The 16,196-nt window shown below is 37.9% G+C and overlaps 1 protein-coding gene across 2 annotated transcripts in view; it reads right to left on the reverse strand.

Moving 5' to 3' along the window:
• LOC134531092 (pancreatic lipase-related protein 2-like) overlaps positions 1–15,690 on the reverse strand; it is a 163,283-nt gene extending 147,593 nt beyond the window's left edge. The window contains exon 1 of one of the 2 annotated variants that reach the window (XM_063366628.1): positions 15,582–15,690. In XM_063366628.1, coding sequence (XP_063222698.1) covers positions 15,582–15,657 — 76 coding nt within the window. In that variant the 5' untranslated portion in view covers positions 15,658–15,690. The remainder of the gene's footprint in view (positions 1–15,581) is intronic. The other variant, XM_063366629.1, reaches the window with a different exon arrangement.
• Between the last annotated feature and the right edge of the window lie 506 nt (positions 15,691–16,196).

The raw sequence follows: 16,196 nt of genomic DNA on the forward strand, positions 1-16,196 counted from the left end.
TGTATATATTTATTTATTTATATATATATATATATATATATATATATATATTGGTTCGTTGCTGAGAATATTCACCGTAAATATTCAGATTGTCTATTTTCCAATACGGAACAACCAAAACACTATGTTACTATGTTAAAGTGCTTTATCATTTGTTTCAAAACTTAAAAACTACATATATATAGGTAGTTCCTATAGTCAACAATTTATATTAAAAAGTAAACGACTTTTAGGTTCGCTTTAAAATTATTCGCGTGCAATGGTGAATTATTATTTAATACAATTTCTTGAATTTACGCCATTGCAGTTTTGCACTGTTTGCCATGCCGGTCTGATTATGCCTGATGACGGGAACAGATGCGAGTTCCCGAAACGCCGCAATTGCTGTCACAGGAAACCTACTGTGTTCGTCGGTGTTGTGGCCGTTGTGTTGTCTATAATGTCTGTTTATATCCATCGTTGCATTGGTATATTTTCTGCGTTGTCCAGGTTTTTGTGGTCTTCCTGCATTTACTGTTACTGTTGAAAAAGTCTCTTTAGCTCACTGGCTCGTCTGTGGTGGTGTTGTTATTATTATTTTTTCATGACTAAATTCCTTCCACGGAATTCTTGCGCTGTCTGAAATTTGAGTTCGAACGTGTTCTTCTTTGCTGTCGTCGCTGGGTTGTCCACAATACCAGTTTAGGTTCATCATTGAGTTTATCTGTTTGACATCAGCTGATTTAGCCTTGTTCCCTGTGGGTTTGTGTTTTCATTTCTTAATTTGCGTTCTTGAATTTTTTCCATGCCAAACAGTGCAAAACTTCAAAGGCTCATGTCCAAGAAGTACTCTCTCCACATAGCTTCCTTGCTCGGTGGGGCGCTCGTGGCACTGGGTCTCCTTCGCGGCGAAGCAGCGTCGGGGAATGGAGACTGCGAGGCCTCGCGTGACTACCGGGACCTGGGCGTGCGCAAGTCCTTGGTTATCTGAGTGGAAACAAGGCGTGTCCGAGGTGACTCCACACCTCGCCCGGCGCGGGGCTGTCCGCTGTCCGCGCAACCAGGCCGGGGAAAACCGCCGAGGCGAGAAACACCGCGTGAATCACTGCAACACCTGCAATGACGAGTCTGAGGTTCCTTACCACACATGGCCATCACCTTTTCCAAAAACGATTGCTAAGGGAGCTACGCGCCATTTAAGATACTAATTTAATTCACTGCACAATTTTATTGGTAAATATAAAACATACTTGCAGCTTAGCCACAAATAGACAAACGATATTTACTAAAGCAGGGATATAAGAAAGTATTGTAGACAATGGTATCAATTTAAGTAATAAATATTGAGGTCACCACGTCCATAATTTGTTGATGTAAAGAAGAATGTCGGAAGAAGCTCCTCATGCAGCAACATTACATCCAGAACTTGCCACGTGCAACGCCGACCTCCGCTAGGAAAAAGCGCTTGAAGAGGGAGACTCTAAGAACGCTGAGCCGCGCGAAGCTAACCCTGGCACCGGACAGCGCAAAGAAGTCTGCTGCGCTCTGCAGCGCTTGGCTGGAGTGTCGGGACCTGGCATGACGGCCGGGCCTACCAGCGCTCGTACCGCTGCAGCGACGCAGCACACGTGTTCACGCGTCATGTGCGGTCGGCTCTGCAGGGCTCAGGACCCTTAGGAGGGTCTTCATTAAGTTATTTCCTATACGACATTTATTGATCTACTACTTGCCTACTCAAATTTCATTATGTTTTTTAGGATTTAATTGATTGCATTTATTATATATTCACCCACACACACACACACATTGTCAATGCAAATAACATTTTAATTTATGTAGGCTTTCTCCAAATTTACTGAAATATTTTAATTTCATACATTTAATATAAAATTCATGGAGTTTTTTTTGTAAACATCAGTATAGTAATACAGTTTTGGATTTGTGTGCAACCGACATGACTTTCGATTTTTTTTTTGTAAAGTGAGGGGCACTGGCTCTTGCAACCATCGTATCGTTGAATTCATAACAGTGTGATTTACTCATCGTAAGTGAAATCAACGTGGGTAGCCAAACGGTGGGCAGAGCTTCAAAATAGCACACGTGGTTTAAAAACAGCTAAACAAATAAATTATACCGAAGTTTACAAAGAACATAAAAAACTATTGAAGTTGGAATGGTAGTTTTGTTTCCAGTTTCTTTGTGTAAGATTTTTTTTTTTTTAAGTAAAAGTGACGAACACGTGTATTAAAAACAACACTTCTGAATAACATATTCTTGAAATCACCATAGGGACTTGCTAAAGCATCATCATTGATCTTAATTTCTATCCCATAAAAACTTGTCACCTCTCAGACGCCCATATTTGCCCTGTACTCGAAGAAAAGATAGTCTGAGAGTTCACAGCCTTACCCTTAAAGACGTTATCGCATTATATGCACCAGCGAGTGTCGCACCTTTTATACTGCGCTGAAACGAAGCAAATACAGGCAAACACCTAACCGAGTGAACACACTGATTTGACTGCAGTGTTGGTATGATTTGACATCTGTTCAGTCACGTATAAATATTTTAATTTTCGGTATTTGTTGAAATCATGGTGTAAAAAATTGCCACGTGATGGCATGCTGTGACGTAGTTGAAATTATTTTTCGCCTTACCGTCGCCTTATTGAAACACATAAAGCATTGCGGAAATAGTGCCTGGCAATAACTGATGATGGTTAACAGATATGTGTTCTAAATTCCGTCCTCAAACACAGCCACTTCTATAAAATACAATTCTTTAAAACTTCACTTGAAGCAATGTTTCCAGTGTCCCGCAAACATGGCGCAGATCAACAGCTGGACAAAAACGACTTGACGGAGTTCCCAGGCAGTAATGTAATATCTGTTCAAACATCAGAGAGGCTATTGATTGAGCGACAGGAATAAGTTATACCAATAGGGAACAGAGGAAGAAAAAGGAGACAGCCTGAGATTAGGAAAAGGTACAGATGGAGAATTAGCCGTCAGACGTAAAGCCGTTTATGTCTCCATTTTTTTCTTCTGATACTCACATACCAATATGGCGGTCGTTTGTTTATATTTGTAAGAGCTGTTCTAGCCTGCTTTTATTAACGACTGTAGTTAAGCTTTTCGGAAGAAAATTAGATCAAAGTATTACTGTATATATGTTTAAATATACTGAAAGTCCAAAAATAATCTTTATAATACAAATGTAATGATATGAGTAGACATTTATCTCAAATGTTACCTCCGATACAGGTACAGCGGATATATTTATAAAAAAAAATGGTCGCCATAATGGTACGTGTCTTTGAAAACATTTATTGATAAAATAGGTAAAGAAGCCATTGTAAAAAAAAATTACACGTTGGATGATTAAAAAAACATAGGGAAGTCCACATCTCGAAGAAAAATTAATGTTTATTATATTTTACATGTTTATTAAAATATGCCATGTACTTGAATGGTGTGTGAAATGGCTTCCAATACTAAACACTTTAAATCTTCGTTGAAACGTATCTTTGTAGAGCATTCAAACTAGGGGGTCGTCCATTAATCACGTGATGTTTTTTTAGCAAATTTTTAACCCCCCTCCCCCCGAGTGATTTATGGCGAGGTTTCAGACTTACCCCTCCCCCCCCCCCCCGTGTATTTTTTTGGTACAAAATATTTTTAAAAATTTCAGAATATTATCTTTAAATATATGTATAATATAATTTAATTCTGGAAAATTAAGCACAGTGATAAAAATGTCCAGACACACATTAAGGTTGCAGGTTTATTCTCACTGGCATAAAAATAATAAAGAAAAGGCTTATATGTGATTTACGCATGTACCTATTCGGCGCCAAAATCACAGCCTTACTGGTGACTAGCAAGCCGAGCCGGGTGGTTCATGTTGCGGCGGGCGGGGATATTGTTGCCTGGCTACGGCGAGTCAAGGTCACGCGTCGCTTTTCGGTTAAGTAGAAATCGGGCGAAAAAATAAATACACGTGATATCTCTCTACACCCCCCCCCCCTCCCCCCTTGTGATATTCCGTGATTTTTCCCGACCCCCTCCCCCCCCTTACGAGCCTCACGTGATTAATGGACGATCCCTAGTTTATAAATTGCGTTGTAATCCCACCGCAGTCGGAGCGAACCAGCTCGACGCGAGGCTCAGCGGCGCGAAGGCCTTGCACGAAGAGCAGCGGCCTTCAGCCCGGACACGTGGCGACCACGGAGACCGCGGCGATCTCGCGGCATAGCGCGGGTCCGGCTGTGCCCGAGGACTGCTCATGAGGCGAAGAGAGCCTTGCGCTCAGATTCCAGTCCACACTCACACTGTTGCTAGAAGTCGACATTGAATATTATCAGATGTTGCTCGTGTTGAAATTCAACAAGAAAACGTATTTCCAAAATTTATTTTCAAAGTTTTCTCTACAAAATACAATGTTTAAGAACATAAAAAAATGGTGGCCTGTACTTATTTTCATGCGTTTGAATTAACACTTACCTACTTGGTTTAATAAAAAAATAAATTTAATTTTTCATGAAAATAATTAATTATAAATTATTATACTACAAAAGGACTGGAGTGATATAACAAATACTCTTGCTAAAATATAAATTCAATCAAATTAAAAAAAAATAAGTAAATACTCAGTATTCATTATCAATGTAAACACGTATATAAAATTAATTATTTAATTTAGTAAAACAACTGAGACAAAGTTTAACTAATAATGGAAAATACAAATATGCTGCATGTTAATTATAATAGATTAATTTTAAGTATTTATTAAATAATAATGTAATAGTTTAGAATTGATAATGAAAACAAATTATATACACAGGAAGATAACATCACTTATATAAATACACTTGAAAATACACTTTAAAAAGTTTATAAACACAATTTAAATCACTTATATTCACAATAAATCAATGTTTTTAATTATTTGGATCAGTATAAACATCAATCAATAAAGTATATGATTCGAAAGCACATATTTAATTTTTATTTATTTATAGTCTGTTTTCATCCTGTGATAATTTAGTTTCATGGTGCTTTCGCATCGTAAAAATTCACACTCATAATTTTTTCATAACGTGCCTAAAGAAGTATACCTAAAGAAAAAAAACCCTCTAAATCGTGTGAACTAAAGGGCGTGTCTGTTGAAGTAAAGTTTGCGAACAAACGCACACGCCATTGCTGGCATCCTGATCTCGAGGCGAGCCAATGCGTGCCGTGCGTACACACAAGACTCAGTATGTGTCATCTTCAGTCCATGCACGACACCCGCGGGGCCCCTTGCGGGTGGGCTGTCCAGGAAATGTACTATTCACTGACCCCAGTCAGGAGACTAAATACTGCGTTCGTACGTCTTCATATATTGCTGTTGTAAAAGTCTAAGGCATGTTAGGTTAGATGTGGTACACAAATAAAATTCTCACGAAAATAAGTTTTAATATTTTCCGGGAGGATAGGTCTCTTCCACGCGTAGGTGATCAAACAGGAAAGTTTGTTTAGGTTAGAGCTGGAATCAAAACCACTACATAAATAGTGGATGCGACAGACTTCTCTATTAGAAACTAATCTCTATTCCCGTAACGTCGCGGGCTTGAGGCTAGGAGAAGGAAACCAATTTTTTATTTGGTTGAAGGAGTCGAAAGTGGGTGGCATGTTTTTGGTGAAGGTAATAAGGAACCTTACCCACAAATCAATAACTAAATACGTCTTCTTACAAACAATATTTATTGTTAAAAAAAGAAATATCGTATGACGAGTATTATTTTAATAAATAACATAACTTATCTTGATTGAAAGGGGTGGAATTAACTTTTTCATTGTACAAAGTGAACAGTTAAAATAGTACTGGCGCTATTTCAAGTGCCTAATTGGCTGCTTCTGTAGCATTTGCTGCATATGCTGCTTCATGCTGACCAGCAAGAAATTCAGCATTTGAAAATGCATTTCTGTTGAAAGGAAATATGCCTGTCACATTGAATTCGCTTATAGCAGTGTAACATTGTTTGTAAGCTCACATATGTCGTACGGTACAGGAACTTTGTCTTTGTGCATCATCCACTGCCTGAAATTTTCTTTGTAAAAATGTGTCTTCAGGGAACCCAATAATGTGCGGTCCAGCGGTTGCAACTTGTGGCTCACGCAGTCGTGTGATTTTCCCGTGCCAAATTGACATCAACATTCCGAGTGTGGGAGTAGTGAGAGCTGTATCTTCCTCCGTGAGTTTTACATAACCAATGACATGTTCTAACCATTGTGTGAACAAGTCCACTTGAATGCACCCGGAAGGCGAGATACGAAAACTTTTCGTTTTGTTGAGTTTTTGTCTCGTTTCAAGTGTTGTGTTGAATTTTTTTGGGGTTCAATTATTCATTTGTGTTTTTTTTGTTCTCTTAGTCCATTGACCATATTCCTGTCATGTAATATTGTGTGATGTATATATCCTGTTGACAACATAAATTTTGGCTTAGTTTGTGTTTTTTGTCTTTTAGTCATTGTAGTTTTCTTCTACAGACATACATGTGCTTAGCAATGGCGTATGTCCAAAAGCTTACATCAAGTCATGCACTCCCATTGCACAAATCTTTCAAATATAATGTACATACCAATATAAATTTTTTGGCACTTCAGGAAAAATATTGATTTTTTTAAATATATAAAGTGCCCTATATTCTTTACTATACCCTAGAGAACACGTGTACTAAATTTCACGATGATCGGTCGAATAGTTTGCGCGTGAAAGCGTAACAAGTAAAAAACAAATAAAATCACTTTCGCATTTATAATATTAGTTAGGATATCGTCATTAAAAAATTTTTATCATGGGTCTGAAGGAAAAGATAAAAACAATTAAACACCAAGTAAACGACAAGAAGGATAGTTCATAATAACGACACACGAGGTAAAATTTGGTTGCCTACACTACAAAGTTCACAGTGATTGACGCAACTCACCCCAAAAGTATTTTGGGAAACCAGAAAACAAGCTCGTACGTCTCCTTTCTCAATAGCCAGTTTTGCCACTCACCACGCGAGTGCAGCACCTCCCGGCTGAAATATCGATTGGTTCCATATTAAAAGTGGGTTACATATAAGCACCTTCTACTGAAATGAACGTCCGATTTTTGTTTTCAAATGATGTTTGGACTGGTCGTCGGTAATAAAAAAAGGAAGTTTTCTTGTACGATAGCGTTTCTGAACTATCTGAATTCATAGAAATCACCTGAGTAACGATATATTTTTTTTTACCTGAAATCCACTTGATAAAACATATTGTAAGCGTAGATTTGGTTAGAGAAATTCATATTTAAACTCAATTCTGAATAAAATTGCTTGTCTAAGTACAAAAAAAAAAATCACATGCAGGGATTTTTTTTCAGGAATAACCAAAATATTTGGAGTATTTTAGCAGAAGTCTTGCCAGGAATAACCAGGACCACATGGAGAAAACCAACAGAAATTTCGCTAGGAATGACGAGTAGAACTTAGGGAAAACCAACAAAATATTGACCGGAATAATTATAAGCACACGGAGAAAACCAACGAAATATTGACAGGAATAATCAGGAACACAAGGAGTAAACCATCAAAATATGGCAGGAATAATCAAGAGCACACAGAGGAAACTAACGCGCGTTTTCCCAAATCAAGATCAGTGAATCACCAATAAAAAAATCTGTAAAAATCACAAAAATAGCTTCTGGCTTGTGCTAGAACTCTATCCTTGGTGAAAGAAGGCTAGGAATAATTCTATTCGCGCCGTGCTGCCGGGACTCCAGCATCGCCGCGACGTCGGTCGACGTTACCGAGCACGCGGCAACGGGCGGGGAGCGCTCGTTACGTAACGCGAAGCACGGTCCTCCACATCCGGTGATCGCACAACACCACTGGCGGATCCAGAAGGAAGGGAGGGGGAGGGCATAGCGGCATGCCCCCCCCCTACCTCCCTTCCACCATGAAACCTGAATAATTTTCAGATTTTATCCAAATTCCTTATCATATATTACCAAAATTTAAAAAAATATATATATAATTTTACTGCAGTGCTAAATACATTATAACGTTTTTTGGACCACAAAAATATGTACTAAATATTTAAATTGCAATTAAAAAAATTGCATTTGAGAATGTCATTTGGCCCTCTCCTAGCCTTCAATCTGTATCCGCCCTAGCACAACACTCGCCTGACCAGCGTCGGCACGCACAGTGTTAGTGGCAGTTGCACCTCGACAGCCCAGGCGTGATCTCCAGTCTCAGGCTGGTTTGCTCTTCGTTCGACCACATTTCCTGTTGCACCACTGAGCTGTGAGCGCTGAGCGAAGATCTTTGGGACAACGACGAACGCTGGTTACAAATTATTATCCAGGTATCTTTGTAAATTCACGAACATCTTCTTAAATGTACGGACACTGAGTTCACTTATGTAGAATATGAATCCAAAAGAATTGTTTTAGTATATTAACAAAATATTAAAAAAAATTGTTTTCTGTAAAGTCGGTTTACAGACGTTAGTTTAACGTGACAATGTCATAACAAAACATTGATGAAATGATTGCATACTTTTATGAATAAAATTGAATCATTTTTATTTTAATTATATAAGATTAAATACTTGAAATTATACTAGTAATAAGATTTTTAACATGAAAGAATAATTAACCTTTATTTCCGAAATTGTTGTTGTAATAAGCAATGAAAACCAAATTAACTTTTCACTTCATTTTATAAACAGTCGACGAAACAGTTCACGTGTAGATGACTTGTAATTAATTTTAAAAACTGGCGTTTAGCTATAAAGTTTAAATATAATTATGAACAAGTTTTCATATAAATAAACTGTAATAAAATATCTATCATCAATTATGTGAATCACCATAATTTTTTAGTCAATTGTAACATAACATATTATTACTGCACTCGCCGACAGCGTAACGGGACACAGCGTAACGGAACAATGTTTGTAACGGGACACGTTTTCGTGCGTGCAGCCGGCGTTCATCGATTTACTAGACGTTGTCATGTCAAAAGGTTAAGTCTACAGCAAGAAAAAAAAAAACTTATTTTCCTAGGTGTGTGTTCCCTTTGTTTAGGACGAAACGTACAACTCGAAAGTCGACATACGGCGTAGTTTCTACGAACAATCAGTTTTTTTAAATTACGAACTCTTCGTTTATTTGAGGTAACTTCTTTGAAAAGTCCGTAAATATACTGTAACCGACTCTTGGGCCAGCAGATTTGCATGTAAATTTAATCAGACGTAAATATTAATCAGACGCGAAATACCCATACTTAAAACTATCTTTTAAACCCGCGGCTTCGCTTGCGCTATTACAGGGTATTTATGATATCTTACTACTGAAAGACAAGTATGTTATTTATTCCAAACAGTTTTACTTAAGAAATTGGCGTAATAAATTGTCAGGTTCATAAAAGATTTAATAATAACAAAACAGTTTAAGAATGATATTTTAAAATGGAAATAATAATTTTTTGTTTATTGCCTTACCATTTAGGAATTTCTTAACTAGTATCGAAGATACATTTTTTAATATAAATGAAAACTTAACCCGTTTCACCCCCATTAAAAGACGAAAGTTAATAAACGTAAAAAAAAAAAAAGCAAAACGTAACTCTATACAAAAGTTTTTCTTAGTTTCTTACTTCTAGTTCGAATTGATTTGGAAGTGTTAGATTTGGTTTCATACACACACTCATTTTATCAACAAAAGGGTTTGAATTTCGAAAAATGGTAAAATTATGATTGGTAGTTTACGTATGTTTTTTATTGTTACCCAAATTTTTTTACTACACTTGATTAAATTAAAAGTTATATTTATTTTATAACCATAGTCACCCCTTATTCATCCCTTAGGGGTTGAACTACGCAAAATGGTCAAATTTTGGTTGGCAGTTTTTGTATATTAGTAGTGTACAATAGTTCCTCCGGCGCCTGGGTTCTGGGTGTGAATGTTGATGGGTAGCTGCCATCTTGGATTGTACCGTCACGTTGGACATTTTGGATGGCCTTGACCTTGGTGGCCATCTTATATCCGCCATATAAGATCCACCATTTAGTTTTCCGTCATTTTGAATTAAGACATCACCTATGCAATTTTCGTTACGGCCGCCATCTTGACAAAACATAATTTTTATCATATTTTAATGGGAAATAATTTAAAATTTATAATAAAAAATTATAAATTATTATTTAAAAACACCGTTTCACATTTCGTTATGGTCGCCATATTGGATTCTAGAAATGTGGCAAATTTCGTTACGCACGCCATCTTGGACATATATGACATAATTGTTGCACATTTAGTTACAGACACCATCTTGGATTCTAAATGTTGCATTTTTCGTTATGGTCCACCATCTTGAAAATCTGTAATTTTAATGCTAGAAAATCGGGAAAAAACTAAAAAATTAATAAAAAATTTATAAAACACGAATCTTTGGTTAGAACCTGGTAAGAGTAAAAAAATGACAACAGATCCTAACTCCATGGAAGCCGCAGGCAGACTGACCTCCCACCACTAATCCACGGTATATATACATCGCCAGCTAGTATTAGATCACGTCCGCCATCTTGTTTTTGTCTGCTGGAGTCCACCATCTGGTTTTTGTATGATAGAATATGCTACCATCATGTTAGTTTAATTTTTACATGCTAGAGTGCAGAAATCCTTTATTATTATTGTGGCACTGCCATATTTAAATTTGGACACCATCTTGGAAATTCGTAATTATTTAGCTATAAAGTCGGGAAAAAAGTCCAAAAATCATCAAAAAATCACTCATAGTTTACTGATTGATTAGATCGACTCCTGTCCATGGTTCGATCCCTGGGTGATGCAATAATATTTAATTTTATTTTTAAAATTATAATATCAATAAATTATTTTCATAATCATAAAAGCAACATAGACTCCTAGTCTACCAGCCTTCAAAAAGTCGTGTTGTCTGCCATCTTGAAAATTCGTAATAATTAACCTAGAAATTAAGGAAAAAGTTCAAAATTCATAAAAAAAATCACTCATTAATTTTCAGATTGAATTATATACTCCTGTCCTTGCTTCGATCCTTGAAAGATGCAAATATTTTATTTTTGCCTAAAAATACTTTTTTGATAAATCATGTTCAAAATCCTAAAATAGCATAGTCTCCTAGTCTACTAGCCTTCAGTAAGTTTTTATGTCAGTCATTTTGGAAATTTGTATTTACTGACATAGAAATACAGGGAAATTTCAAAATTCATCAAAAAATTCAATTATTGCTATCATGATTGGCGCGATATATTTCCATCCTTGGTTTGATTCTCGGCCAGTGATTAGGATAACTAAAGCTTAAAGTAAATTTTATATTCTTTTTCCCATTACCTTTCGTTGAGTTTATTAATCAGTCACTCTGATAAAAACAACTCCAGACATATACTTGTCCAAAAATTAAATATGTTGTCGCTATGTATAACATGGAAGTCTAATTTTTCGATACTTAGAATACATCCCTACCAGTTCATGGGAAATGCTATACGTATAGCCCAAGTGTCTTCCGACCACAACACCAGGTCATGAAAAATGTCAGTAGTAGGGCAAGTGTAACGAATATGAGACCCCTTTTTTGAAATATTTATATTTTGTTATTAAAACCACTATTGGTAGATTTATTTGTCTTATATGATATATTATGTAATGCACTTTTACTTCAAAACAGGATTGAGTACTTGTATTAATACAGAAAATAATTAAACTAAGAAATAAAAAAAATGCGAAATTTTGTGAAAACAAAAATGTGTTCCTAATATGAGACACCCCCTACATTATGTTACAAATTCCATATTTGATATCATTTAGTCACTTTTTGCACTTTTGTTTGTTACACAGAGGACACACAAAACATGGATCAGCTCCGCAATCTTCATGAGCGCACCCATAGCACTTGAGGCACTGCCGCCATTTCTCGCCATGTTTGTCCTCTGAGAAAAGGCACCCGCATAACAAACACTCTGCATCCATCACTTTCAGATCCATCACTTTCATTTGAACTGTCATGCAGCGAAATATTTTCGTCACTGGAGTCCTCAGAATCTACAGCGATGAATGATTTGGTAGTAATCCTTAATTTGTCCGTGTTGCGAGATATGGTTTGTGTAGGTCTAGCTTAGTTTCCTTTCTGTTTCCCAAGAACCAATTTCTTACGAGCTTCAGCCTTTTTCTTTCTTGCGACATTTTCATCCAAGCTTGTTTTGTATGGCGATGATGTGATAACATTAGCACTGCCACATCTAATGGATGTTTCTTTTGAAGGAAAATTTGGTAGTGGTGAAATATCCACAGGTCTGATAAAGGGCCTAACTACACTGCTGCAACATGGCTGATCTGTCTGCATCGAAGTTTCTCTTGGGTGGCTCTAGTCTTCTCTACAAATGGCTGTATCTGAATTCTCTTGAGCTCCATTTTCTTCTCTAGTTTCTTGGCCATTTAATGATTTAGAGAAAGCACCAAATTCATAATCACGAAATATGTTTCGGTTAAATGGAAACAGGCCTGTTTTATTAAAAGAATTAACATATATTTCCATTGTTGCTGCTCTTTGGTATGCAGCACTGAAAAGTTTAGCCACTGAAAAGTTTAGCCACTGTAAAGTTTGTAACCACATGATTTGGGTTTCGGCACAGCCAGTCTTCTACTTCTTGAGAGGTAACATAAAACCTACGTCCAACGGCTGCATCTTATGAGATAAGTGTGGAGGTAAGCAGATGATCGAAACGTGGCTTTCCCTGGCCTTCTCAGCAGGGCCTACATATCTAACTATGTTCTATCACAAAATTTTAAGATATTTTATATATAATTAAACTTATTAGTTACTGTTCTTACAGCGACAGTATTATTTTAAATCTAAATCACCTAATATGAGACCCTTACTCCTAATATGAGACCCTATCCCAAATTAGGACATGTAAGTGGTCTCATATTAGGCACCTTGTCATGGCCGCTACAAAACACATCAACAATGCTGAAATTTTAAACTGCCATAGTTCCTTATTTATACACATGGAAGCTTACTTCACTGCTCATAAGAAAGTATGAATGGATAATTAATATAAACGTACCTCTATGTTGATAATAAAGCTGCAAGATGCCACTTACGAAAACTCAAAATGAAGAAAATCGTATAAACTGTTATTTTGGATCTCGCGCGCATCAGATAAATGTCTCACTCTATCCGTGGTCGGGAAATGGAGGCTGCTAGTAGTTCCAAGAGCGGCTGATAGGTAGCAGCTCTTACTTGTCGAGATAACCAAGGGTCTCATATTAAGGCCGGGTCTCATATTTGGGTCACCTACCCTATAGACCAAACATTTCCGAACCTTAAGATCATCATCGTCGATAGCTAATATAACATACATCAACCAGACAAGACAAAGTCTTCGAACTGTCAGACCTAAAGTATCATAAACTTAATTACAATAAATTAGACCAACGGATCATGAGTTACGCTTATAAGAGGACCAAGAATTCCTGAAAAATATTTTATCAAGACAAAGAGGTTTTGGACTAGTAAATATTCAGAGCTACTACGAACTACTACAGATTTGACTACGTGCATTTAACGAAACGGCACACATTCAAAAAAAGAAAAGAACACTAAGTACACACACTGTACACACAGTACACATACCGAACGCAATGACCACGCAATGTACGCACTAGACACACAGTACACAAATAGTTAACACAACACACACTGGACATACTGGACATAGAGTACACACAGTACACACACTGGACGCAATGTACACTCCAAACACGCAATGTACGCACTGGACATGCAATGTACACGCAATGTCCACGCATTGTACACGCAATGACCACGCAATGTATGCACTGGACACGTAATGTACACGTAATGAACCGCAAAATCAGCTTTATTAACGTTTATATTCAAGTAATTTTTAACACAAGAGTTTTAAAATAATGTTCAAAACATATATTTGACTAAAAAAAAAGAGCTAGTGTAACTCAGTAGACGTGCTAGAAGTGAAACTTCGTTGGCAATTCAAACCTCGACTCGTAAGTTTAACGTAAGAGGTAAAACATCAGAGGAGGGATAAAGAGAGAGACAGAGAGATAAACAGAGAAAGAAAAAAATTCCAAAAATGAAACAGCCTGGGATTTTATTGATTTCGGTTATTTTTCAAATATTTAAGAATCCTAACATTTTGGTATTTATTATAAATATGATTAAAACAAAAATAAAAACTGTTAATATGGACTTAACATATTTACACGCTCGTGGGCTCATAATTATAGTTCGGTGAGTGATATAGTTAATATATTACTCTTTTGTGACGAACAAATATCCAGTCAAACTAAAGCATGAAAAGCATTATACCAGTAAAAAAAATTAGTTGCACAGCTAAAACAATATTAATATAACACCGTTTAAAAAGAATAATTCAAACAAATAATTAAAATAATATGTACTTAAAAGAACACCATTCTCTTGCGAATATGGTTCGTGGTGCGGTGCAAAACAATAAGCTCAAACCCCGTTGTTTTGCCCTCTGCCCAAATACTCCCTTACTAGATGCCAGCAAGTCGGGGTGGCGTCAGGCGCAGGCGGGTCCCTACCGGCGCGACCCGCCTATCCCTGCAGCACGGCGGGTTCAACCTGAGGCGCACGCCACCACGTAGGCCCGCTCAGGGCAACGAGGCCCGACGAGTTCTCTGCACCGTCCGCATCCTATTCTCCATTCTTTTCGCGCCAGAAACTTTGATTTAGAATACAACTTAGTCTTAAGTTTCAGCTGGCTGGCAGCTGGGGGGAAACGACTAAGTCGCCCCCAAAAAAAACCAGTGCCACTAAACCACACAAGCGGACACAACAGTCCAAGCGCCCAACCCCCGCATGGTAGACTCTTTCTACTCTGGCCAACTCTTCTTCCAGAACCATCCTTCTGTTTCCTGTAACCAACCTGCTCGTAATTAATGCATGAAATTTTGCATCCCGCATGAAAGTGCCCAGGGTTTTCCCTCTGTCTATGGAGGTTTTACCTGGGCCCAACTAATCTAGTTATAGTCTAGAATTAAGAAGGGGAGTTAGTCATGGCGCCAATCGCAGCCATGGCTGGCCAATCCCCGAACAAGCACACGATGCATGCTCCCTTGTCTGCATGGCTTAAACCCAGCATGAATAGGCGTAAAGGCTTCGGCCTGGGACGCACCTAGAGTCTTCCCTAACCCAGACCCTCCCAAACAAAATACACTTAGTTTTAGTTAGGTTAGGATAAAAAAAAAACTTTTCACAATGTTCCACGAAAACGATGCATTACAATTAGGCCTTGAAATTTTACTCTCATCACGCCCAAAAAAAAAAAAAAAGGTCACTTCAAAAATATTATATAATATGTGTAGGTATATTTTTGAGACAGTAAATATATTTCATTGTCTTGGTGGTATTTTCACGTGATAAAAAAATGGTAAGAGAGGGGTCTAGGAGAAAGCTGTCTTCGCGTGTAGCCGGGTGCTGCCTAAGCCAAATCCTCGCCACGCAGTTGGCTGAACTGGTGTGACGCAGCACTCACCCACGACGAGGGCCGAGCAGCGCGCGCACAGCCCGGCGAGCAGCAGCGCCAGGACAACCCCTCGCGTCACCGCCATGTCGTCGACTGTCGCTCGACCGCGCGTCTCCAGCCTACTGAGGGGCTGCAGGCCTTCCGCGGAGCCCTGATTCCCCGCGCGCCGTGACGTCACCGCGCGGTCGTCCTTCGCGGGCGCCGGCGCTGGCGGCGCGGTGCTTCAGTAACCTCCCCTCTCTTCCCCCCCAGCACCTCTCCGGCAACCCTTTAGTACCTCCTCTAGCTACTCGCTCGATGCAAACAATCTTGCTTGGCGAGATCATTATGATCGGGCAGGCTACCAGCCGTGACCGGCCTTTCTATTCTCGCTACTCGCTTGCCATATCTGTACGTTGATTAGTATTTAAAGTTTCAATAACCAGTCGAAGTACAAAATTATTTTAAAAAAATATGACAAATTGTTATTTTTTTAAATTATTACCGTAGACTTAAAACCAATTAAAATCAGCGATTTTATCCAAGATTAAATATTTATCGTTACGGAGAAGCCATCGTGGGTTAATAAACGAGTTACACTCCCTTTGTGTAGTCGACATTCGCTGAGCGAGTAACCACACACTC

This window comes from Bacillus rossius, chromosome 3 (assembly GCF_032445375.1).
Source record: "Bacillus rossius redtenbacheri isolate Brsri chromosome 3, Brsri_v3, whole genome shotgun sequence".
Classification (NCBI taxonomy): domain Eukaryota; kingdom Metazoa; phylum Arthropoda; class Insecta; order Phasmatodea; family Bacillidae; genus Bacillus; species Bacillus rossius.